This window comes from Drosophila erecta, unplaced genomic scaffold (assembly GCF_003286155.1).
Source record: "Drosophila erecta strain 14021-0224.00,06,07 unplaced genomic scaffold, DereRS2 tig00000000-arrow-pilon, whole genome shotgun sequence".
NCBI lineage: Eukaryota > Metazoa > Arthropoda > Insecta > Diptera > Drosophilidae > Drosophila > Drosophila erecta.
In genome coordinates, this window is record NW_020825194.1 from 19761933 (window position 1) to 19786635 (window position 24703).

The 24703-nt window shown below is 42.2% G+C and overlaps 7 protein-coding genes across 8 annotated transcripts; 4 read left to right on the plus strand and 3 right to left on the minus strand.

Annotated features, from left to right (window-relative positions):
- Positions 1-218: 218 nt before the first annotated feature.
- On the plus strand, positions 219-2158 carry LOC6552504 (basic proline-rich protein). Its single transcript, XM_001979776.2, has 3 exons — positions 219-274; positions 354-992; positions 1107-2158. Exons 1-3 carry the CDS (start codon positions 244-246, stop codon positions 2156-2158), a joined length of 1722 nt encoding a protein of 573 aa, XP_001979812.1. The 5' UTR covers positions 219-243.
- Positions 2159-3299: 1141 nt separating this feature from the next.
- Positions 3300-4224, plus strand: LOC6552503 (collagen alpha-1(XXIII) chain). Its single transcript, XM_015154757.2, is given in 3 exon segments — positions 3300-3353; positions 3412-3851; positions 3853-4224. Coding segments are annotated over 3 exon segments (561 nt in total). The 5' UTR covers positions 3300-3322; the 3' UTR covers positions 3943-4224.
- Positions 4225-5148: 924 nt separating this feature from the next.
- Positions 5149-7683, minus strand: LOC6552412 (peroxidase). The gene is made up of 5 exons (XM_001979774.3): positions 6339-7683; positions 5940-6279; positions 5686-5881; positions 5527-5632; positions 5149-5468 (listed from the first exon to the last, which is right to left on the minus strand). The coding sequence occupies exons 1-5, from the start codon at positions 7559-7561 to the stop codon at positions 5387-5389; spliced, it is 1947 nt and encodes a 648-aa protein (XP_001979810.2). The 5' UTR covers positions 7562-7683; the 3' UTR covers positions 5149-5386.
- Positions 7684-8030: 347 nt separating this feature from the next.
- On the minus strand, positions 8031-11715 carry LOC6552411. 2 transcript variants are annotated; one of them, XM_001979773.3, is made up of 13 exons: positions 11499-11715; positions 11233-11368; positions 11071-11181; positions 10838-10997; positions 10754-10780; positions 10516-10681; positions 10114-10458; positions 9220-10044; positions 8994-9165; positions 8836-8932; positions 8650-8781; positions 8446-8587; positions 8031-8383 (listed from the first exon to the last, which is right to left on the minus strand). In XM_001979773.3, exons 1-13 carry the CDS (start codon positions 11591-11593, stop codon positions 8155-8157), a joined length of 2637 nt encoding a protein of 878 aa, XP_001979809.2. In that variant the 5' UTR covers positions 11594-11715; the 3' UTR covers positions 8031-8154. The 2 variants fall into 2 exon arrangements, with proteins under 2 accessions (XP_001979809.2, XP_026831510.1); XM_026975709.1 differs by having other exon boundaries at positions 8031-8386.
- Positions 11716-12054: 339 nt separating this feature from the next.
- LOC6552410 (putative tRNA (cytidine(32)/guanosine(34)-2'-O)-methyltransferase 1) lies at positions 12055-13263 on the plus strand. Its single transcript, XM_001979772.3, has 3 exons — positions 12055-12338; positions 12394-13070; positions 13128-13263. The coding sequence occupies exons 1-3, from the start codon at positions 12218-12220 to the stop codon at positions 13230-13232; spliced, it is 903 nt and encodes a 300-aa protein (XP_001979808.1). The 5' UTR covers positions 12055-12217; the 3' UTR covers positions 13233-13263.
- Positions 13264-13304: 41 nt separating this feature from the next.
- On the minus strand, positions 13305-14551 carry LOC6552409. Its single transcript, XM_001979771.3, has 2 exons — positions 14036-14551; positions 13305-13981 (listed from the first exon to the last, which is right to left on the minus strand). Exons 1-2 carry the CDS (start codon positions 14426-14428, stop codon positions 13406-13408), a joined length of 969 nt encoding a protein of 322 aa, XP_001979807.1. The 5' UTR covers positions 14429-14551; the 3' UTR covers positions 13305-13405.
- A 445-nt stretch (positions 14552-14996) lies between these two features.
- Positions 14997-20017, plus strand: LOC6552408 (protein PAT1 homolog 1). The gene is made up of 5 exons (XM_001979770.3): positions 14997-15147; positions 15319-16165; positions 16424-17964; positions 18135-18380; positions 18437-20017. The coding sequence occupies exons 1-5, from the start codon at positions 15109-15111 to the stop codon at positions 18713-18715; spliced, it is 2952 nt and encodes a 983-aa protein (XP_001979806.1). The 5' UTR covers positions 14997-15108; the 3' UTR covers positions 18716-20017.
- The last annotated feature ends 4686 nt before the right edge of the window (positions 20018-24703 follow it).

A 24703-nucleotide genomic window follows, 5' to 3' on the forward strand; every position in this document is an offset into this window, starting at 1 on the left:
GGATTGGACATGAATTTACATAAGCTTAGAGGGAATCTAGGATGATAGCTTCATCTCGAACAGGTTTGCATATTTTTCGAGAGATTTGGCGATCAGATTTCTGAATGGGCATGATATAACGGTTCTGGTGAATCTAGATTAATGAAAGTGATTTAAACAATGTGTGCATACGAGATTAGCAGTTCATAATGCGGTATAAAAGTGATCCGTCTGCCGGAGAAAGGCAGCAGATGCCAATTCGCCATGAGGCTGTTCGCAGTGATTTTTTGGATAGGTGAGGGATAACCCCCAGTCAATCTGATTAAGCAATCCTGCATTGATCTGATTTCTGAATGCGATTTATTCCCTTCCAGGCTGGGCCTTTGGCCAAGCGAATTCCAGGAACCCAAAAGCCGAGACCGGCAGACTGATAGCCTCTCTTCAAGCTGCTCCGGCTCCGGCGCCAGCACAAAGTGTGATCTACAAACTGCCACCACAGCACTATTACGCGCCACCGCCGCCGCCGCCTCCGCCACATCACTGTAATTGCCCGCCGGGGCCACCGGGTCCTCCTGGACCACCGGGCTTACCAGGAACACCTGGTCCCCAAGGTCCCAAGGGGCACACTGGCGCCAAGGGCGAGCGAGGAGAGAAGGGAGAGCGCGGTCACTACGGATTACCAGGGCAACCAGGTCAACCTGGACCCATTGGCCCACCGGGACTACCCGGCCCACCCGGTCTCAAATCGGGACACGGTCACCACGATCATCATGATTACCATCATCATCATCCAGCGCCACCACCACCACCGCCTCCACCACCGCCACCGCCACCACCTCCGCCTCCACCACCACCGTCATATCCGCATCCACACCCGCACCCCCATCATCCGCCCCCACCAATAGTGACGCCTCCAATTATAGTTCCCATACCATTGCCACCACAGAAAGGAGACCACGGCCATCATCACCACAAGGGATCCAAGGGTCCTCCCGGACCTCCTGGTCCACCAGGTAAGTGAGAATCGTCACTTATGAGCTGCACAAACGGTCCACGCGAAGCAGTGAAAATATTGAAAGGATAATACATTTGTTTTCCGAATTTTATTGAGTTTTTATCTATTGCAGGAATGGGACCACCGGGTCCTCCAGGACCCCCAGGCACTGCGTATCCCCCTCCCCCTCCTCCGCCACCTCCACGACCATCGTACCCATACCCCCCGTATCCGTATCCACCACCTGGACCATATCCAGCGCCATGGATTCCCCTCCCAGTGCCAGTGCCCTGGCCATCAAAGGGACATAAAGGCGACAAAGGACACAAAGGAGGCCACAAGGGAGACAAGGGCGGACATCACCACCACTATTATCCTCCAGGACCCAATAAGGGAGGCCACTACCCGTATCCACCCCATGGCGGCCATGGCCCCTATCCGCCACCTTATCCACCTCACCATCCACATGATGGCGGAGACAATGGCCATCACCATCATCCACCCCACAATCATGGAGGACACAACCACCATCATCCACCTCCCAGCAAGGGGGAGCATCACCATAATCATCCCTCACACAATCATGGAGGACATAGCCACCATCATCCCCCACAAAATCAGGGAGGGCAGGACCCACATAATACACATCCCCACACTGGTACTCACGGAAATGGAGGTCACAGCCAACCTCCACATCACCAGCACCAGCATCATCATCAACCCATTCCCACAAAGCCGGAGGATAGTGGCGAACAAAGTCCACGGGATGATCTGGACTTGCTGGATGAAAATGTGGAGATCGTCGAAAACATAATTGATGAGAATGATTCCATGGAGGGTGAGGAGGTACTGTCCAATGAGCCCAGTGACTTGGAAACGGAACCCGAGGATTCGAACTACGACATTCAATATGCAGACAACACACTGGAGAATCTCCAATCTCCGAGTGGCGCTGAAGAAATCGACGATGAGGATCCAAACTATGTGGTAACAGAGGGGGAAGATGCGATAGAAGAGGACCATACAACTGAGGACGAGATGGACGCCGGGAATATGATGGAGGATAACGCAGCTATGTATGGAGATGCCATTGAAGAGCGAACCAACAAAGGTCCAATTATCCTCTCAATTGGAACTCCTCGAAATCCTTTTCACATTTACGCCTATGAACAGTATGATACATAAATAAGCCAGCACCACCAGAAAATAAAAAATAACTTAAAAATATGAATCTTTTTGTGTTTTTCTTGCAAATCAAACGTTTAGATCGCTAAAAATGTTGCGTTTGGAGTTTGTGATACAAGAGCAAAGTATTTCTGTTGATTTTTGTATTAAAAAGATCATCTCATAGAATTTGGAAGCAAAAAATTTAAATAAATAAACAATAAACTTGGTTATTGTTAGCTGTCCACATAGTTCCGTTGTTCCTGGAAATACCTGTGGCTTTGTTAGATTTTCTATAAAATAACAATGGACAAAGATATGAAAAAGTGAAATCATAATGAAATAAGATTTTAATTCATGACGATCAAATAAAATTGTCAACTCAAATCATTTTTCATAATACAATGCCAAATTGTTGATTCTTTTCTACTGGGCAAGTAAAAGTGATTTTAATTTATTTATCTTTTTGCAAATCTGAAATTGATTATACAATAAAGATTCAGTTTTCAATCAATCTTGCCAAATGGCTGCAGTTATTAGGTTGATTGAAAAAAAAAAAATATTTCGCCCACATTTAAATTAAAATTTTTAGATCACTGACACATTTAGTATAAAAATGTTTATCTTTCACGACTTTTCAAAGTCCCTAAATCTTGAAACATGTTGCGTGTGTCATTTTGAATTTCACTATTTAGAATCAATTTGTATGAAACCTTAAAGAAATTTGGTATACATATATGATAGGAGATACGCCAGATCGTTCCATTTTTGAAGTTTTTTATTTTATTGCCGCTTAAATAGAACAATGGGTGCAAATGGAACTATTAAGAAACAAATGGAACCAAATAGAAACTAAAAAAAGAAAATAAAACTTCTGAATAGTATATATTATAATTATTTAATAAACAACAAATTTAAGTCTCATTTGTGGTAATCCATTTAATGAAATATTAATACTTTGACAACAGAAAATAAATAATTTTTCTTGAGCATCAACGGATTCCATACCTGTGTATCTGAACAACTCTTCGGTTAAATTTATGCAAAATCATCAGACAGATCAGATCTCAGATTTGCGATTTACATTTTATGGGTTTCGCATTAACCCATTAAAGACTAACCCAACTGTTCTTAAAGGCCTATATAAGACGGGCAGCTGTTCATTCACGAATGTAGCGTCTTGAAATGAGGCTGCTCGCGGTTCTGCTGTTCACAGGTAAGCAGAGTGAAGATAGGACCCTAGAACTTTACTTTACTTGGTATTTGTATTGTAGCCATCTCAGCATTCTGCGAGGGATCATGGCTTGTTTCCCCAGTTCAGCCGGTCATAGCACAATCGCGTCCAAAGCCAAGGAAACCACATTATAAAAACAACAACCTGTACTATTACAGCCCTGAAACGATAGCTTCTACCTTTTACCATGGATCCCAAGCCAATTGCCAATGTCGTCCCGGGCCTCCTGGACCCCCTGGGCCACCAGGAATTCCTGGTCTGCCAGGTGAGGAAGGAGCGCCAGGTGAAAAAGGAGATCATGGTGACCGCGGAGAAAGCGGAAAAAGAGGAAGGCCGGGTTATTCTGGGTTTCCGGGGCCCATTGGCCCACCAGGACTACCTGGCCCACCGGGCCGCCCTGGAACATCTTATCAGAAACCAGGTCCAACAATTATTTACTTGCCAGCAATTCCAGCAGACAAGCCGCCAAATACGGAAAACACAAAGGGCAGCAATGAAACCACACCATCAAAACCCGAAAATAGAAACGTCATTAAAATGACAAGCAAGCCCCAGGCACCGCAGCCTTTGAGGGCAAATTCCACTCAAATGAAGTATCTTAAAGTTAGTCCGCAACTGACCCAAAACCACAAAAACCGAAATCGCAAGAGACCAACTACTTTCGGCAATGCCGATCGCAGGAAAATCAACCAGAGCAACAAGATAACAACATCGACTAACAACAGAAAAACAGTGACCCATTCCCAAAATCATAAAACAAACACTCCAATACGCCGAAAGCAGACTCCTAAGCGAAAGGTAATTAAAAATACAACTAATGATTTAAGCAGTTCAGATCGACAGCCGGCTTCCAACTCCGAAGGGACCAATCTTGGCGAGAAAACCATATTAACCGATGCAAATACTAGAATGAATTTGAGTATCAGCCATGTCGGATCCCAACAAACGAAAACCATAATCACAAATGGTGTAAAAAGTAGTCAAATTGATGACAACATAACTATAAAGAGGGATCCAGTACCAACAGATGTATCTGCTTTGAGTTCTTTAGATAAAGACCAAACGTCAATGACGGCGGAGATAGTTCAAACAAATGCGCAGATATCTAATACTACATTGCAAGCTACCTCTCCTGAAGACATGACTCAACATAATAGTATTAAAACAACAGAGGAAAAGCTAGATCTTAACAAATTCACAACGATTACCGAAGAGTCACCTGATGTGATTAATACATCAACTGTTCAAATTGAGACCTTAAAGAGTGAAGCACAAACTACAGAAATTCCTATTGAGGAATTAGAAGCAGTCTCCGCTGGACTTTCGGTAGAAACGACCACATATAACATATCCAATGATGAGATAAGTTCAGGTTTCACTACATTGGAACCAATATCGAGCACTGAAAGCCCAATGACAACAGTGACACCTGAGTCTGGGGAATCCACAACCCTTGTGCCGAATGATACATCAAAAATCACTAACGATGAGGAACTAGGATCACCAACCACTGAAACTAGCACAACAGAATCGACAGAGGCATTCCCCACAGAGAAAGATCTTTTTGATAAGCAAGATCATAGGTTGCCTTTCACCCCCACTGAAACTGAGATTGCAATCCCAGTAGCTATTCTGTTTGATAGTACGCCTGAGGCGATGGAAACTACACAAGCAAACTTTACTGTCTAAGTAATAAAGTATGAAAAAATAAATAACATTAAATAAAAGAGTGCGTTGAGTATCTTATTTAAATAGTGTACGATTTGTAAGTAACGCTAAGGGGTAAACATTTTAATAGAATAATTTTTATTACTCCGAAACTTATTCGTAATCATTAAATGGTGCCATATCTTTTTTAACTACAGTCACGGGCTAAAAAACAAATCCCATTTCGTTGTTGCATTGTGTTCGTTAATGCAAGAAATGATAAAAATTAAACTAAACAAAAATGTTTGCATCTGAAATAACAAATTGAGCAGCCCAATTAGTTTTAGATACATTCACTAGTGAGAGCACTAGTGAACAAGCTGAGGCCTGAGATCCTGCCATTTGGTAAGATCGATTTGCGGAATAAAATTGCAGTTGAGTAGTAGATTACTATAAAAGGAAATCATTATGCAATAATATTTCAAGAAATAAAGAGTTGTATGCTTACTGTGAATTTGGAAATACAAATACGTTTGGCTGGATTAAATGAAGGTAGTTGGCATTGTTGCAGAACAAGCTGGCCAGGCTCACTTTCCGTATCTCAGCCAGTTGAGCTGTGAAAAAACCAATTGCAAAGTGCTACTCCCATATTATTATATCCACTTACCGCGCGAAAAACCGCCTGCGTTCTCCCGCTCAAAGAAGAACCTATCGCCGCGTCGCGTGTTAAGGAACTGTTTTCCGATTACACACAATAAGGTGGGTCCGAATAGAGCATCTGGGACATGGTACTCGAGGGTGCCGCCTACACCTAGTTCCACGTCATCCGGAGTGGCGTACAATCGACGCAACAGCGATATTTTCTACACCAAAGTTAGTTTAGTGATTGGAATTACAATAATCTTAATCTCAATAATATACCTCTCCGGGAATTTCGTGGGCGAAATCTGCCCAATCGACAGCTCGTCGCAGTCCACAAAACTCTCGCACATCATTGTAAGAAGCCAATCTGAAGTCTCGTGCCCTCTGAATATCTATAGACTTGAGATCCGATCCATACTCCTCAAACTCCTTGCGGTTGAAGTAATGCTTGATCTCCCGATCAATATTCCCATCCGATCGCTTGTGCAGCTGGGTGGCCAAGCCTCTCAGCAAGGCATCGAAGTTGTCGGATGTGTCCAGTAAACGAATAATCTCAGTTCGGTCGAGGTAGTCTGTCAGGCGCAGAGTTTGATTATAGTTCCGATTGGGGGCAACCAATCTGTAAAAATGATATTACTGTAATAACAGATACTATCAGGAATAAAGTCAAAGGCTTACGAGAACCATCCGGGGATTTGATTGTGGGCGTATCGGAAGGCAGCAGCAGAGAACTCCGCATAGGCAGCAGGATTAACCGTCTCGTCGTAGTCGTTGACGTACTCGGTGGGCTCCACTGGATATATCAGACCGTTCAAGTATGTATAAGTGCGACCAACGAACAGAGGAAGCCAGTCATAGTATGTGATCTTCTGGAACTGCGCAATGTTGATCTTGCGTGCCTCCTGGAAGATGCGCTCGTCCCCATGATCGGGATTAATTAGCGCCAGATTTTCGGCCAGACGATTGTGCTCTCGGACCAACAGAGTCTGCAGCAGCGCGATTGTGGGCGAGAAACGGTTCCGACTGTCCGGTACAATGTAGCACTCGCTCTTGACACCGCACTCGCCATCCTCATTTTGGCTCACTGGTAGCCAGTGTTGTCCGTTCGTGTAGCTGGTCTTTAGAAGTCCGCCCTTGAACAACCGGACCTTTCTGTTTTGCGAAGGATTGTTGCCATAGATGGAGGAGAGATCCAAGTAAGCAGTTGCCACCGTTAGCTTCTCGGGATGGGCTTCCTCACTCTTCGGACATATGGCATCCGCATCGGACACACTGCGGGCAAAGTTCAGACAGGTCTTGCCCGTATGATAGGCGATGGGTCCACCACGGGGCAAGTTGATTGGCAGACAGCGAGGATGTCGTGGCTCAGCACAGCAATCTTGAGGAGCTCCCCGTGTGCTCAATTGGCTGATGTCGTGGGCAACAAACTGGCCCCATTGCATGGCCGCCATGGTGCGGAATCTATCGTTCCTCGTCTGCTCGCCGTACAGCGACAAGGAGATCAAACGGGCATTCGGAGCCTGTTCCACTTGCCGGGGAGGCAAAAGCCTACGATAGCGTGAAACAGCAATTCCAAACTCCGGATACAACAGGTTGTTGCAGGATCCATCCAAGCTTCGGTAGTGCAGATTTCGAGTATCATTCAAGCAGTTGCGAGGCGGAACTCCACACCTTAAACGTTGGTGAGAGCCAGAAGGCTCAGCCCAACTATTGTGAACATTGTTGGCATTGTACTTGGGCATAAAGTCTTTAATTAAAGCATCCAAACTTCCGTCACTAACTCCTGGACGAATGTCAAAAGAACTCCGTTTGGACCTGGACAAGGGTTCCATTGCCGAGTACGGACACCTGGTGGCCACCGCCACAGACAGTACACTTAAAACCACCAAAAACTCTCTCATAGCACCGACGACACCACAAAGCGCACTGCAGCACCAGCAGCTGGGTGCCCATATATAGATCTCCGCCAGTGGCTGACCCGCACGATCTTCGGGCTCTGGAGACGTGATAATACAACGCGAAATTCTTGGTATGATTGACTAGATTGAAGAACGTGCAGAAATATGCGAGCATAATTTCCAATATTCGGAAGCTCAAACGGTGGGCGAATTTCATAAACAAATAATGTCGACTGGAACGTGTTTACCGTTCGGAAAAAAGTCAATGGTCGAGTTCTTCTTAAATGTAGCTGATACAAAAAGATTAACCATAGCACTACCTTTGCAAAAATCATGAAGAATGAAATCACATAAAGATAAACTATTAAGAAGTGCAGTAAAAAATTCTGAGTCATAACTTTTTTTGTTGAATAACTACTACTTATATAGATATGTAACATATGTTAAACATAAACTTATAAAAATAGTTTGGCTGTCTGCACCACAAATATAAATTAACAGGAATGTCTTTTTGTTTCCTTATTTAAAAGATAACAGAAGTATATTAAACACAAAGCTTACAAAATGTGAACAAAAATTCCTTTCGAAAAAGTACTTCACTTCTTCGATTTTAACAAAAAGTTCTTTAAGTCTGCTGGCATCATCAAAAAGGAATTAAGGATTGTCTTCCATTTATGATGGTAGGTACAATATTCCATGTATAAAGATGAAGCCTCTTCATTATCAATTAAAGCTTCCGTATGAATCTGCAGTCTTTTTAAAATAAATGAAGAGCTTACAAGAACCATTTTGGGATACTCCGGCCCGACTTCAGAACAATTTACCCTGCTAAGGTAATACATTTACACATCTTTATACTTTTACACAGCTACAGATCTATTACTCACATGATATCAATATATTGTTCCATAATGCATCTGATTACACAAAAAGTTTGACGGTAAATTTCGATATTTTTAAAATATATATCATCCATTTCAGTTAACTCAATGAAGTGCAATATATTATCGCTAGAGTGTTGTAAAAAGCCTGTATTAAATGAACAAAACTTTTTCAAACCTGAGCCATTATAATTTTAGATTTATACAAACCATTCATTGCTAGAAACATGGAGAAGTTGAGTACTCCCAGAAAACGTGTCTCATCCTTTTCTTCGCAATGCAAGGCGAGAAAACTATTGTACGTACCGTATAGAATACACAAATTCAGTTGCAGATTTAGATCTATATTGAGAAAGTAAATTAATATAGCTTCACTATAAATAATATAACTCAAACCTAGTCGATCCTCTTTCCAAGCTGAAATGGTCCTGTTGATAGCGACGATGAATGCTTTATTGTGTCGCACAAACTCTGGGGAAGGCCTTTTATCAAGCTAAGGGACATAATTCAGAGAAATATTAATCATCCGATTGAAAAGTTATCACATAACTTACATTTGAGTTTTCGTTTACAATATTTGTTGTAAAATTGAAATCTTCGCGTCGTGCTAAATCTAATACTATGTTGTGATCACGGTGCCTAGAAAAATCAGGACACAGCACTAATTCCTCGCCTTTATGGATTTTTTTAGTAGTCACTCCAATGACTTTCCCACTTGGTAGAGATCTGAAATTTTCATAAACATCTTAGTGTGAACAAAAATATAAGATCATAACTTACACAGCTTTAACATTTTTTGTCACACCATTCTGCCTAAAGGTTTTTAATGTAACGAATAGCGTGGATTTTAATTGGACGGAGTTTTCTATTTTGTTAAAATATTGATTTACAAATTGATGAAAATATTTAGCAATATTCCTCAATAGGTGGCAACGTTTTGACGTGTTAAAGATTTGAAGAACTTCGTCTACTTGGTCTCTGGGTAATGTCTCTGCAGCTACAAGATCTTCAATAGTTTCAATTTCATATTTTTGTACGCAAATAGAATGTAGCCTATCAGCAAACCGAAATATTGGACTATCTTTTGAGAACTTTTCTGGATACTCATGTTCGGCCTCAACTAGACTATCATGAACGTTGTTGTAGCAGTCTACGAAATCTGATATCGCATTTACTCCATAAAAACTAAAAACATTTGCGCTTATACGGTCAGTTGGCATCGGAAGATTACCACACTTATCGAATTCTTCATTAAATTCATTCATGCCATCTAAATTTCCGGGTTTTGTGTAGTATAGCTCATCTCGGTGGGAATTTAATAGAACGTGGCCACCCAATCGTAAAAGTATAGCTGCCATTACATTAATTATGTCGGTTTTCACAAGAGCCAGCAAATAAAAATATTTATCTGCGACGTAAGTGTCATTGTAAATAAAAACGGACAAACGAAATGCCGTGGCTACGATTTCTTTATACTTTTCCCTTGTCAGCAGGGTATAATTTGGCGGCGTAGCAAGGAGTTCTCCAACAAGATTATAATTTTTCTCCTCTTCCTGAGCATGCTCCAATATAAAGGTCCAAGCGTCATGGGGATCGCTTATTACTCTGATATGGGGAAAAGAAAGTGGGATTTTAGGTATTTAAGCATGTGATTTAAATCTACACTTTAGTTACCCGCCATCCAACGCATAATCTACTAAAGCCGGAAGAATATATTCTGCTGCTTCGCAAAACAATCGAAATAGCATGTTAGCCTCTAGCATTGGTATCAGGCCAATTTTATATCCATAGCACTCGTATTGGTGGACTTCTGCATCTGATTCCATACAGGACTTAGAGCAATAGGTTCTAAAACGACAATTATCACAGGTGTATAGCTGTTCCTGATGAACTCCACACAAATCGCAGTTCAGAAATGGAGCACTGAACTGAAAGTGCACAGGATTTTCCACAAGAACAATTTCTCCTTTTGGTATATCGCAAGAAGCAAAAACTCCGCCAGATATCTCAATGGATTCGCTATAGGAGAAGAATAGCTTTACCAAATGTATTGTACATCAAACATTTTTTACCTACCTATAATCACAAGCTTGGCTGGCAAATGGAATTTTCCTAGAAAGCTTAAAACCTTTAAAAGGCGCCAAGTTCTCGTTTTGAACTTTCTTGCAAAACTCAACATTTTCTCTAGCTTGGTTGATTCTGTCTTCATATTGGTCTATAAGAAGTAGAAACCGACTTATTTCTGAAAAATATAATAAAATAAGTAATTTTAAGACCTTATACTTTTTATCATAACAACTTTAGAAATACTCACCACTTTTATCAGCTAATGATACCTCTTCTGAAATGACAAAAGACATTGTGTTATAGGTGATCATTAAAACGTAATGCAAATTACCTATGAGTTCTTTTACAACCGACAATTTTTCTTTCGAAGCTTGATACTCCCGAATCATAAAAAGGCATACGCAGTGAAGTATCTGTGAAACTATCGTTCCCTCTGTTGTCTTGAGAGCTGGATCCAAAGACTCGTAATATAGTAAGTCATTGCAGGCGGTCTAGAGTGGGAAGAATAAGGGCAGCTGTCAGCTGTCAGCTGATAGATATTCAGCTAGATTGAAGATGACATACCGCATGCTGGTTACTTTTCATATAGAGGACACTCCTGGCCAAAATCGCGTCCACGCATGTAGGGGAGTCGCTGGGTGCGCGGCATATAATTTCGGTCAGACTCTGAAAAGTCTGAGTACGGGATTACAATGGGGTTATTCATTATAAATAATATAATTATACCATCTTTAGCACTGAAGGACATTTTATATGCATGCACTTCTTGGCAATGTCAAGGCAACTTTGAGAAACTTCGGAAAAATCGCGAAAAACTGCGTCGGTTGTTTTTCGCAGAACCTTCAAGAACAGTTCGCATTCTCTGAAATTGTAATTTATTGTAGTATTATATGGGTTATCTATGAAGACTTGGAGGACCCTACTGTAGTCTAACTAGAATTTCGCAATATTGCAAAACCTGCAGGATCCCAGACCAAGTGGCGTGTACTCACATCAGGTTACGTGGACACATGACCCCGGACATCGTGATGTATTCAGAGGCCTCTGGACAAGGCTCCGACACCATATGCAATGGTATTCTATGCATATCCACCACCTAATTTGGAAGAAAACTTCTTAAAAATGCGATTTTGAAGCTCTCGCGCTAAGAATGTGACTGCATTGGACCGCCACTAAAATCCCTAACTACTTTACATTTCATTTTAGTGTTGCCAGAAATAAGTGAAAGAATTTATTTATTAATATAGAATAGTTCAGATTAACTGAAACCTTTCAAAATAAGGAATAAGGAAATTATATTATGTACATATTTCTTTATTCGAGGTGCCGCTTTTTTTTCTGGCCTAGATATGGAAAATTTTAATTAACAAATTGAATATAAATTTTTAAATAACCAACACTTATTTATTTTTAATTAAAAAAAATCAAAGACAATGGATTTACGGAACAATTAAACAAAGAGCCGAGCCAAACCTAGGACTGATGTTTGTGATGCCTTTCCCAATATAATTCTTTCTTATGTTTTCTTCGTGAATCCGTCGTTCACCCCGGAGCCATTACTAATAAATGGAACCAGTTGGAACTGCAGAACCACTTGCTCGCAAACAATTTATTTTACTATTTGCGTATCTCAGAGAACCAGTTCTATTGCAGACCATCGCTAATATTTTATATTAGCAGATATTTATTTACTAAGCTGAAAGAGTTTACAATGGGAAAAACATCAAAGGATAAACGTGATATATATTACCGGCAGGCTAAAGACGAAGGCTGGAGGGCCAGGAGTGCGTTCAAGTTGCTCCACGTGGACGAGGCCTACGGAATTCTAAATGGTAGGAGCATTGAAACTACTCAGGATCAAAATTTAACACACTTCTTAATATAAAGGTGTTCAGCGGGCAGTCGATCTATGTGCTGCTCCTGGAAGCTGGTCCCAAGTCCTCTCACGGAAACTCTACGATGCCTGCGAAACGGACGACGAGAAGGCCGCTGTTAAGATCATTGCCGTTGATCTACAAGCCATGGCTCCGATCCGAGGAATTCTCCAGCTCCAGGGAGATATCACAAAGCAGTCGACCGCAGAAGCAATCATCAGTCACTTTGGTGGGAATGAGAAAGCCCAGTTGGTGGTCTGCGATGGAGCCCCCGATGTCACCGGTGTCCATGAAATGGATGAGTACATGCAGCACCAGTTACTTGTGGCTGCTCTCAGCATTGCCACCTGTGTGCTGGAAACTGGCGGAACTTTTGTGGCCAAGATTTTCAAGGGAAACGCCACCTCGCTATTAAGCTCCCAGATGCAGATTTTTTTCAAGAAATTCGACATCTACAAGCCGCCGAGTTCGCGCCCTTCGAGCATTGAAGCGTTTGTAGTTTGCTCCGGCTTTTGCCTTCCCGAGGGCTACATTCCTCAAGTGATTAACCCTGCTCGAGATGATATACGTCTGCTAGCACAGAAAACAGGGTCGGAAGTAAACCGTCGTCTAGTTCCTTTTATAGCTTGTGGAGACTTAAACGGCTTAAGTGATCCCAAAGAGAGCAATTTCTCAGATGAATCCAAATCAGTAAGTAATGTGACTAATACTTTGGTCCGGTTTTTCATTCAACTCTCTTTCCCACAGTATGTAGAGTATGTTTACGATGCTGTTATGGATGACGGATCTTATCCCCTGGAATTTAAGGAGATTTTAATGCAAGTCTATGATGAACAATTTCATATCAACTAAATGTTTCTAAAATAAAACTTACAAATTTAAATTAAATTTGTATGTTAAGTGGGCTTGGGCCAAGCAATTTAAAATGTGATAAAATTAATCAACATATTATTGACATACTTAGTTTATTTAAAAATTATGTTATTAAGACTACCTTGATATTACTTTATTTTGTGTTTATTCCGTCATTTGAGCAACAACTTTTTCTGCTCGATTTCCAATAGTTTCTTTTTCAATTCTATTTTTTCAGCCATTAACTGTTCAATTGCCAAGTGATGTCGCTTGTCCTCGAACAGCTTCTGCTTGTACAGGGCGAAGAAGTCATTAAGTGCAAGTTGAGCGCTGTTGGCGGCATCGTGCACCATTCCTAGGTTATTACTAATCTTGTCAAGCAGCGTCGGCTCCTCCTCCGCCACTCGACTGCTAGCCAATGCGGCCCGTTTGTTTGATTGCAGGTAAAGCGGGTCTATGTCCGCTTTGTTCTCATCCGGTTCGTAAACATAATCGGCAGAGTTATGAAGGGCGCCACTATCTTCTTCCGGGACCACGTCCTCTACTTCGTCCACATCAAATTCGGTGGTGGTATTCTCATGCATTTCATCTTCAGAGACCTTCAAAATAATTTGACTAACATCCTCGTTTAACCGACATAGGGTGGCTATTGTTTCCTCCGACGAACTAAGACTGGTGCCAAATGGCATGTTGTGCATCTCATTCTTTTCCACCTTTCTCAGGATAAACCTCTTCCAGTCCTTTAAGGCCTACAAACGAATCTTATAATGCAAGTGGTTATGGGAAAAAATAAGTTAGCTTACCCTTTTCCAGGTGGCTATATCTTTACGCGGAGGACCGTGGCTATTGAGTTCGGATGTCAGCTCCTCCCACAGAGACTCTAGATTGCCCCGTGTTTCCCACGTCGGATTCTGCAGCAGGCGCGGATGTTTCTTTACGAAGTCCAGCAATATCAGCTCTTGCGTTGAGTTACGCGGCTTGGCTTTGTTCCGATCGATGGCGACACTGGTCTGAGGTTGGAATTTGTACTTGGAGCTCCGGTTGAGTCCCGATGTGGGGTGCATCCTGTTCATGTGCTTGCTTAGATTCGTGGTGGTCGTCTTGTATGAAAGCTTCGCCTTGCAGATATTGCACAATGCAAATGTGTCGTCCACAGCCCGGAAAAAGCACCAAATCTCGCTCGTCTTCCGTTTCATTTCGATCTTTTTAGGTGGCCAATTTGTTTTGGAAAAGAAAATACGCTCGCTGTTCCGTCCGAAGCAATAGTTCAAGAACTAGTCATTTAGAGATGAGTTGGCGGCCGCTGGCTTCAAGTTTTGAACTAGTTCCAAATATCGAATGCATTGATAAGCGGTGCATATGCGCTTTAATTGGGGTAGTTGAAACTATATGAAATAATTTTTTTTTAATTATCAGTAAAATGTAATACTGCTAATTTCTTAATTACCAGTAAGCCACAGACTATATAAACAACTGTGCCATATACAAAAGCTTTTATTGGTGTCTTCGTGTTCTTCATTGAACCATCAATTCTTTTTAACATTTCTATCGCAATGTGCTAACTTAATACTTGAACAACATTTTTATTCGGGGACCCATTTGAAAACCTTTAGCAAGAAAGATATTTTTTTAAATTGCTTATTAAATCCAACATTCCTAATATAATAGTAAAGTCGAGAAATTAATAAAGGATGCAAGCTAAATTGCTTGGTGGTATTTGGCGATAGTCAGCAAACCATCGATTGTGCTGTGCAGTGTCAGACCGCCGATGGTAGTATCGATAGTACCATCGATGCTTTGACAGCTCTACTGCTGAGGTGACAACTTGTCACTGACAAGTCATGATAATTTTTTGTAAAGCAATAGATTTATCACCATGGATGACTCTTTTTTCGGCTTTGACACGAATCTACCGGTAAGCAGTGGTTCCGGCATTGCGGCAGCAATATCCGGGATAGCGGGGCCGCACGGGGAGCGGCAAATGCCCAACGCACACTTTTCACTCATCAAATAAGGGGGCATCGAAGGCGACCGGGGGCAGAAAAAGTTGGAATGCTTAATTTACTTGCATCAATTGTTTCCCCAGGACGAAGATGGTGGCGATGGACGCATCGTCGAGGCGGAATACGATGCCCTCAATGACGAAACCTTTGGATCTGCGATAAATGGCGACTGGGAGGAAGCCCATGAGACGATGGTGCGCCTGGGCGGGAATGGCGAAAGGGTGCGGAAGCGACCCGCGGAATCTAGTGGAAATACGGATTTTGCCGATCACGGCAATGGTGCCTTCCTGCGACACGGTAATCCGCTATCATCGGCGCCCTCTTCGAGCGGCTCCACTCCAGCCCCTTTGAATGCCCCCTTCCGACAGTCTCGGCACATAGACGACTCGGATCTGGAGCTGAACATTTCCTCAATGAAGTTGGACGACATGGACCTATCCTCGTTTACCAACGATAGCGAAGCCGGTGGCTTGAGCAACCGCATCAAGCTGGACTCCGGAGTCTGGGGATCACAGCCGTTTCCCAACAACCAAAATTTGTTCCGCGAGCCTATGCGCAGCGCCTTCAAGCCACAGCAGCAACAACAACAGCCACATCATCAGCACCACTTACAACAGATAAAGCCCCCACAGGAAGCGAATGCCAATTTTGCACTGACTCCACAGGCTTTTCCCAAAATTACAACTCTCGAGGACATAGAACGCAATATGATCATTCAGCAGGCCATGCCAAAACAACAGCAGCAGAGTCAGCAACAGGCGGAACGCAAAATGTTCGATGATTTTAGTCTGGGTAACAGGCAGCAGGTGCCTACACCAACCATGTTGCAGCAACAGATATTACAGCAGCAGCATCAACAGAAACAACAGCCTCAGCAGCAGCCGCCACAACAGCCGCAGCAGCAACCGCCACAACAAGCGCAGCACATGGGTAAATATATACTACAACTAATTTAATATTGATGCTTACAAAAATACGTCTCAGTATTTAAAAAGTTTGTATTAATACAGAAAACTTATCCAACGAAAACTATCAGTTCTTAAAATGTCTTACGAAGCTGTTTTAGAGGTCAAGTACCTATGTATGTTTATTTTTTTAGATAGATTTAAGCATTTAAGTAACAAACTTAAAGTTCTTAATGGTTTTCTGCGAGACATGAAAATAACACCATTAAACAATTCATTGCAGCACCCCCTGGCTTCTTAGGCACTCCACAGACCTCTCCACCGAGGCCAAATTTGGGATTTCCTGGACCCCATCCACTGCCTGAGCTACTGCCTACACCGCCGTCGCAGCAACAGCTGAACGGCATTGGTGGCAACCGAGTGCCGCCCGGATTTATTTACCCGCCAGGTCTGCCCGGGAATATTCCGCAATTGCCCCAGCATCCGCTGATGCAGCAACACATGCCGCCAAACTTTCCACTGCCCGGCGGCAACCAGCGACCTCTACCCAATCCACACGCTTTGCCCACGGCCCTCAACAATTTTGCGATGCATCCGAGCTTCAATGCGATGCGCGCCGCTGGGCTGCATCCAGCCGCGTTTATGCAACCACCCCATCCGCACCAGATGCAGCCACCGCGAATGCCGCCGCACCCACTGCAAGCTGCCTCAAGTCTATTAGGTCAGCAGCCACCGAACTCCATGTACAACATGTTTAACATGCGACTAGTGCAAGAGATCCAGCAGAACCATCCGCTGCTTCAACAGGCGGCCGTGGTACGCCAAATGCAGCAAAGCAGAGCCGGATCCGTGACCAGCGATCGCCAGAGGACGCAGACGCAACAGCAGCAACAAGGACGACGTCCTGATGGTACAGGGAATTACCCGCTGGAAGAGTACGATGAATATGCCAACCTAATGAGCACGCGCGACAAGCACTGGCTAATTGGAATCCAGCTTTCGCAGCTGAACACGGACACGCCGTATATCGACGACTACTACTACACGGTGTTCAGGGAGCGCAAGGCCCAACAGAACGGCCAGATGCGCAACAGTCAGGCGCACAAGGACAACCAGCTGAATCATCCGCTTACTCAGCCACGCGGTCATGCGCAGCTTATTCTCGTGCAGTTGGGCAACAAGAATGGTACTCGCAATGGACACGGACGTGAGCGCCGCAACTCGGAGAACGCCAACAGCACGTCAGGCAACACGAACAATGGGTCAGGTGGTAACAACAACAACCTGACAGGCTATTTATTCTCACCTCTTAAGTTTGAGAACTCACTGGGAAAGCTGCAGTACGGAAGTGTGACAGCACCGCGAAAAATTATCGATGCTGACATTATGAGTGGGGAATCAATTACCTCTCCTGATGCCAACGCAACATCTTCATCAACGAGCTCGACTCCGCTGCCCACCTCCGCGAGCCATGATGTAAACCCCAGCAGCATGCGCAAGTCGCGTCACATTCTGCTTCTGATTGAAACGCTGTATCGCTATCTGCTGAAGTTGGAGGATTTGGAAAGCCCCGAGGTGATGGCCACCATTGAGCTGAAGAAGAAAAAGGAAGCCGAAAGGATCGCAGCCCTTGAGCAGCTGGAAATGGCCAATAAAACGCCCGAAGAGCGGGCTGCCGAAGCCGCCAATCCGCAAACCATGAATCCGCAACTAAAGAACAAGTTCAACTATGAGGTAGAGACGAAAGCTGCGTTGGTCAATAAATTAAAGGCAGGACTGGCTTTCGACAAGGTGATCGCCATGATGAATGTGCGCAAGGGAAAGGTGCGTTGTTTTTAAATTAAATAAGCGCAACCAAATAGAAAAAGCTAGTTACATTTGAATATGTATATTTTATTTTATTCATTTCTTACCAAATTTATTGAACTCGATTTAAGTTAGTTTTTTTACTCATGAAAATCACTTTGTAACTTAAAAAAATCCTTCCGTTGCAGATACTTATTCGACGCATTATGCCCTTTATTGCGGATCAAAACATTCGCTGGATCGTATGGAGCGGCGTCTTCTGTTCCCTACAAACAGTGGTGAAAAAGGACAAGGACGACGTTGAAGGCGTATTGTACGCTCTTTACCCAGAGTTTAAAAAACACGTCAACACAGCTACTTTCGAACTCCTAGTGAGCATTTCATCTGCTATTACGCTGAATGACAAGAAACTGGCTGGAATCTTCTGCAGTCGGGTATGTTATCCCCACTATTAAGTAAAAGATTGACCTACTAATTATTAAATTAACAGTTTGGAATCCTTTCGTTGGTTGCCCTCATACTTCGCGCCGAGGAAATCTACGTTTCGCGAACTGACGCTACTCTCAGCGAGGAGAACAAGCAAAAGTGGCGCGAATTTCTGGCACAGGTTGCATCCTGCCTCAATCGCACTATTCAAACCCAGACCATTTCGGCAGCCATTGAGTCGGATGCAATTCAGCCGCTTATGAACCATTTTGAACGGTTTAAAGATCTTAAACTGGATGCCCTCTTAGCATTAATAACAGAAGCCAGGCATCAAATTGATTAGGTTGCTTTGACGGATTTTCATTTAACTTGATTGAAGCGTTTCAAATAATTGTGAAATTATATAGCCGAGTTCACTTTGCTTTACTCAATTACGCATATGTTTGTATAGAATATGTATCCAAAACTTACATATGTACGATCGTTTTTACATTTACGCATACTACAAAAAATATTGATACAGGGTATAAAAATCTCATACTGAAATTGAGAAAGTACTCAACTGTCAATAAATTTTGATAATAGTTTGTTAGAAACGTTATTTTATCCAAAATTGTGTGCACTGTACAAGAAAGGTAGAGGAGAGAGAGAGAGAGAGGAAATCATGTTTTATAAATATAATATCGAATGGTAGGTTTTGCTCATTGTACATACTTATATCATTTTATATTTGATAAGGAGTACTTTTCCGGCATTTTCTGTAGAGATTTATAAAGAATAATTCACCCTAAATATTATTCTTTTTTTTCATCGAATTAACAACTGGGCTTTCCTGTATCTTGTAACCATGATTATAATGGGAATATTATACCTACGTTTTAAAATTTAAAAGCACCGATTCAATGCGCGATCCATGCATACTCATTTAAATGTGCATCCTTAAGTATCTGCTTATTTTCTGGTATTTGTAAATATCGGTTTAATGAAATTTTTACTACAATACCTTTTGGGTTTCATTGAATCAAATTTGTGCAAGACCCATTAAATATAGACGAGACATTCAGCATAAATGTGTACTAAATAATTAGCATTGTGAGAGGTGCAGCCGTATTTATTATAACAAAATGATCAAAATTGTGATACATTTTGACTTTTAAACATAAACGAAAATCCGATGATCGGAAAGAATTAGTTTAACACGCAAATACAAATTTGAAATTAGAGAAACAGCAATTTCCATAATACTTCTGTAACGCAACGGAGAGATATTTGTTATAAGAATCCGTTGTGGAACATTTTAATTTTATTTCGTTTTTTATTGTATCTACATCATCATTCAATGTTGTTTAATTCATTTTTTTTATTAAAATTCATGTTTTGTATCTAAAGAAAATTAGGCTTGACTGCAAACTTTTGGCAAACACATTAAAACTATGATTTTTTAGCAAACAAGAGTCAAAATACGATAGCTGTTTAAGATTGCAAACACATACACAATAATTGTAGTTTAATTTGTATTTATCAAATGCAAACACATCAAACCTTTTCCTATATGTTCGCCGATTCAAAAGTAAATTTTTTTAAATTGATATAATTTCAGAGAGTATAATAAATAAAACATACCATTTCACAGAAAACACCGAAACCATAAAATCGTTTTTTTCAGGGCTTAAAAGATTTTTATTACATTAAGAAGCCTCAGGAAATGATGTAAAAAATTAATATTACAAAAATAATTCTAATTTAATGAGATTTAATTTTATGGAACTTTGTGTGCTTCCATTCTAAATTATTTATTGGCTTCAATTTAGGGCTGTTAAAATTGACGCTTGTGTAGTTTTTTTTTCATCAGTAATGCTATATTTATAATTTGATTTCTATAAACAATTGTGCTTAGAGGGGGGCATCATTAATGGCGACCGTGTCTTGTGTCTGTCTGTTTTTGTTTTTGGCGCAGAATCAAGCGTCGAAGTGTCGGCAGTTGCCTGTCCATAAGGGACATTTTGTTGTGCGGAGGCGCCAAAGTGCGTAACAAGTGGCGGCGGCGCGCTCGGGATTGTTGCAAATTTCTGAGTCGGCGACGCCAACCACTGGCGACGGTCACCAAGACGACAACTTGTCGGCAGCAGTCCGCCCAGCGCGAAGGGATGCGAAGCCCACGCTCCCGATCCCATCCCACACTAGCAGGGAGCATGCGGTACACTTGGAGAAATAACATGACTACTGTGCATGAACTACCGTGGGTCTCGAATGACCTTTTAATACTCGGGACGAGTTTAAATAATAAAATAAGTTATACATATAATATTTCGAAAACTGTTTGCCACTTAATAAATAATAATATAATAATATATACATACATATGTAATTTTTTTTTTATAAATAAATTCACAAACAAAAATATTAACCAAAATGGATTTTATATAAATCCCAGGAGCTAAGTTTAATAATATCTCAGCAGCAAAAAAGAAAATAGTAAGTTCCTCCAGTCACAGAGATAGGCATGAAAATTGTAAGCTGCGTACCAATTGTTATGCTTCCATTTCGACGTCGCTCCACTCAATAATTTTCTCCGAGTGCATCCAAAGGCTAGACTTAGACAGACGATTGTGGCGACCAGTCGCCCGTCGTTGCTTCTTCGGCGACAGCGACAATGGCACGACGACAGGCAGGAGGACAGGACTCTGGCTCTGCCGTGGAGCGGAGCGGAGCAGACAGTGCCGCAGTTCTGGGCAGGACCAGGACTCAGCGGATGCGGATACGCAGAACTTTGATTTGCGAACGGGCCAAGTGTGCGCCACTGGGCGCCGCTATTATTGCCATTGCCACCAATTGGCGCGCCAAACGCCGCTGTTCTCACAATTAGATGCGAAAATAGCCGGCGCGTCGATGATGACGAGTTATTGTCGCGTCTATCTGGTCGTTGTTTTTGTTGACAACCCCACGATTGGTTCGTTGGCGGCAGGAGGGGATCATCTTCAATACGCTTTTACCAGGGAGCCCAGCGATGTATTGTGCGGATTTCAATGATCCTGACATACACACATGCATGTACTAGCAATTTCTTGTTTTAGCTGGGATAGAGATTTGATCTGGGCAACGTGCGGTATGAGTAATATGCGAAGCCTACCTTGAATCTTATTTAATTTAGATTTACTGTACATAAATATGTACATATGTATGTATGTATATCATAAATATCGGGCGATTTCATCGCTTTATTGAAAGCTAACAGATCGGCGACCTACGGTGCGACCTCGTTACACTGGATTTAACCACTTAATTACCGGTTAATGAGTGTCGGTGTCTTGATTTCTCCTCTGGCTGCCATTAGGTCGGGCAAACTTTCCCATCGGAATCGGAGTGTCTAGGGCTCGCTGTGCGGTTTAGGCCAACTTCGGCCGCCAGTCGCCATCGTCGCCGTCGCCGGCAGCCAACATTTGAAAAACGAAATGGCGCGCAGATAGGTTTCAGCTTAGACCCCAGTGCGACTAGACCAGACGCCTAGTGACGCCAACTAAAAATTTATGTACTTACTACGTCGTGCTTTTTCCAGTTCCTAGACTACTTTCCATTTGATAGGGTTTCTTAATAATGCGTACATTTATTAATCCAGATGCGTTTGAACAGACGGCCACTTGATAACTTATTAATTAGCATATATGTAGTTAGATGTATTCTATCGAAACAACCAAAGGGAATGAACTATGTTATAGGAATATGGAATCCATTAAAATAAACTGACTGGCTTAGTAAACCTAAAATTGTGTCAAAAACCCAATTATGAATATAATGAACATTTGAAAATTAACTATAAAAAGTTCCTCTCAAGTTGCCGCTTCGTCCGCTGGCCAAAAATCAAAACAAACAAAAACCAAAACATCTAATGTGCCCGCCACAAAAAAAAGGATGGAAAAGACAATAAACTCGACTGTCCACAGCGATATATGTACATACATACATCTGCATACAAGTGCCAGTTTGGTGCATGAATGGCTGGCGGGGACTGGCAATGAGTCAGAAGGATGAAGGACGAGTGGCGTCGGCGTCCAAGGAGGTGGACTGGCTCGCAAGCTCGATTCGGTTTCAGACGGCGGCGGCGACGGCGCCTTGTCCAATGATTCTTCCGTGCCGACGCCGCCGTGGTGTCCGCATCCATATCCGTATCACTGCGCAGTGGTCGCAGCCGCAGGAGTCCCAGTGCGCACCAAACCGGCGGAGCCCACTAGCATCGCCTATAAAAGGACGAGTCCTGCTACGGCCGGCGCTTAGTTGGCTTAGAAATGCGCCACAGGACGCGTCCGCCAAATCGTGACAGTCGAACAAAAACGCGCGCCATCCGAATCGAAATTGCAAAAGGAACATTTACCCACAGTCACAAATAATTGGAAATGTCTGAAAATCCAGGAGGTAAGACGCGATTTAACCTCGGATTAATCGTCAACAAGTTGCGAAACTTCAAACTCAAGAACCATTTGACATTATGTGCATGTTTTTTTAATTTATTTTAAATTAGAAATAAGACAAATGTCTGCTATAAAATTTTGAAACTGTAGTTTCGTTCTAAAGGTAATCAAAGTGCTAAATAATAGTTATGTGAGGTTACCTCTTTGCCTAAAAAACAAAGACCGCTGATCTAAATTAACAGGTAAGTCGATAGCTTTCAAGAACTCAAAGGCCAGACAAATTCTTCCGACTTAAAGGGACACACGCTACTCAGATTTATCTTTTTTGAATGAGCTCTCGAAAATTAGCTTATGAAACTCAAAACCGAGGGCAAAAGAGACAGCAAATGGGAATATCAATGGATAAAAAAGGCTGGAACTCGTTAAGGGGCAAACAAATGCCGAGGAATTGCACAGGATAAGAAGATGATGAACGATGCTAAACTGGTTCTCAGATCTGCCAGGAATTTCTTGAGCTTTGGGGTTTCGGAGGAAGTCGGCTGTTGATAGTGGATTGCAGCAGATTCGCGGAGAATGCGAGTGAAGAGTTTTCAAGGATGAGTGGCCACCCAAGTGGGCCCGTCAACTGAACAATCATTCAGACATAACAGCAGGTCGGCGGATCAAGTACTATTCCAACTTATTAACTTATTCTCGAGTGTGGGAACTTTTCAAAAATAAGTAGAGAAGGATTTTACCCTTTCATAGGTCAAGCGCTTTTTTCAATTTGGTGTTCAGTAGCCAACAAACTTCCGAGAATTCTGCAGATAGCAAATTAGAAAAACTTTCCGAATGGTCCGAATTCCACAAGTTCTGTCGGCATTTAAAAGAGTCGAATCGGTAACACGATACTTTTCAAACAACAAAACTCGTAAACAGCCGAGCGAGCTAAGATTTCATAGGTGAACATCTACTGTATCACCCAAACTATATACCATACCTCTTCCCACACACAAAAGACTTATACATATTTGAGTTAATCCGCGTTGTGCATTTGTTTATTGTTAAATGACGTAAGTCTTTGTAAGGTAGACTCTTGTGATAGACACGTGTAAAACTAGCCACATCACTTCTTCGTTACAATTTGAAAGTGGGGGAGATTCAAATATAATTCAAATTATAAATTATAATTCAAGTAATCAATGATTACAATCAGAATAATATTGTCAAATCCCATTAGGTGCTTAAATGATATTAGCATTTAATTATAATTGGGCTATACTTATATATAGGTGATTATATTCCTATTAAATTCCTTAATATGAAATTGGAATAACCTTTTGCCTAATGTTAAGCTTACGAGCAATTGGTTTAGTATACTGTTGCCGTTTTTATATTCTATGAAAAAAGTGAAACGTAACAAAGACACTGCTAAATAATTGAGGCCCTTTAAGTAAGATGCGTTCCGAGAAGATACTCCTCGCTGTCGTATTATTTGTTTAGCATTTGCGGAATGTCTCTGGCCTCATAAGAAAATAATGTATTCAAACTCCTGCCGTCCTTTCCGGAGGTAATACCCCTTGCCCCTCCCTTCACGAGTCTGGGGCCCGACTCTCGCTTATTTAACGCTCACGACGCGATCAAATTCCTCCTGCCAACATCGCCATCGCCATCGCCGGTTGCCGGTTTCACTCCACAAGTGGCCTGTGTTCCCTGTTCCCGACCTGTTATTATCGTAATGACGGGAGCCTATTTGCTTTTGTGTTTTCGAGTCGTCCAAACGAGAGACAATTATGTATTTCTGCTGGAACTGACGAACCAGGGTTCCTGCTGGAGCGTCTGCTTGGCACTGCACTGCGAGAAACTTTGCCGTCGGTCTTGGAATAATAATAAGGAAAACTACTATGATAACTAACTTCGCTATCGCCGCTCTATTAATTTTGTAA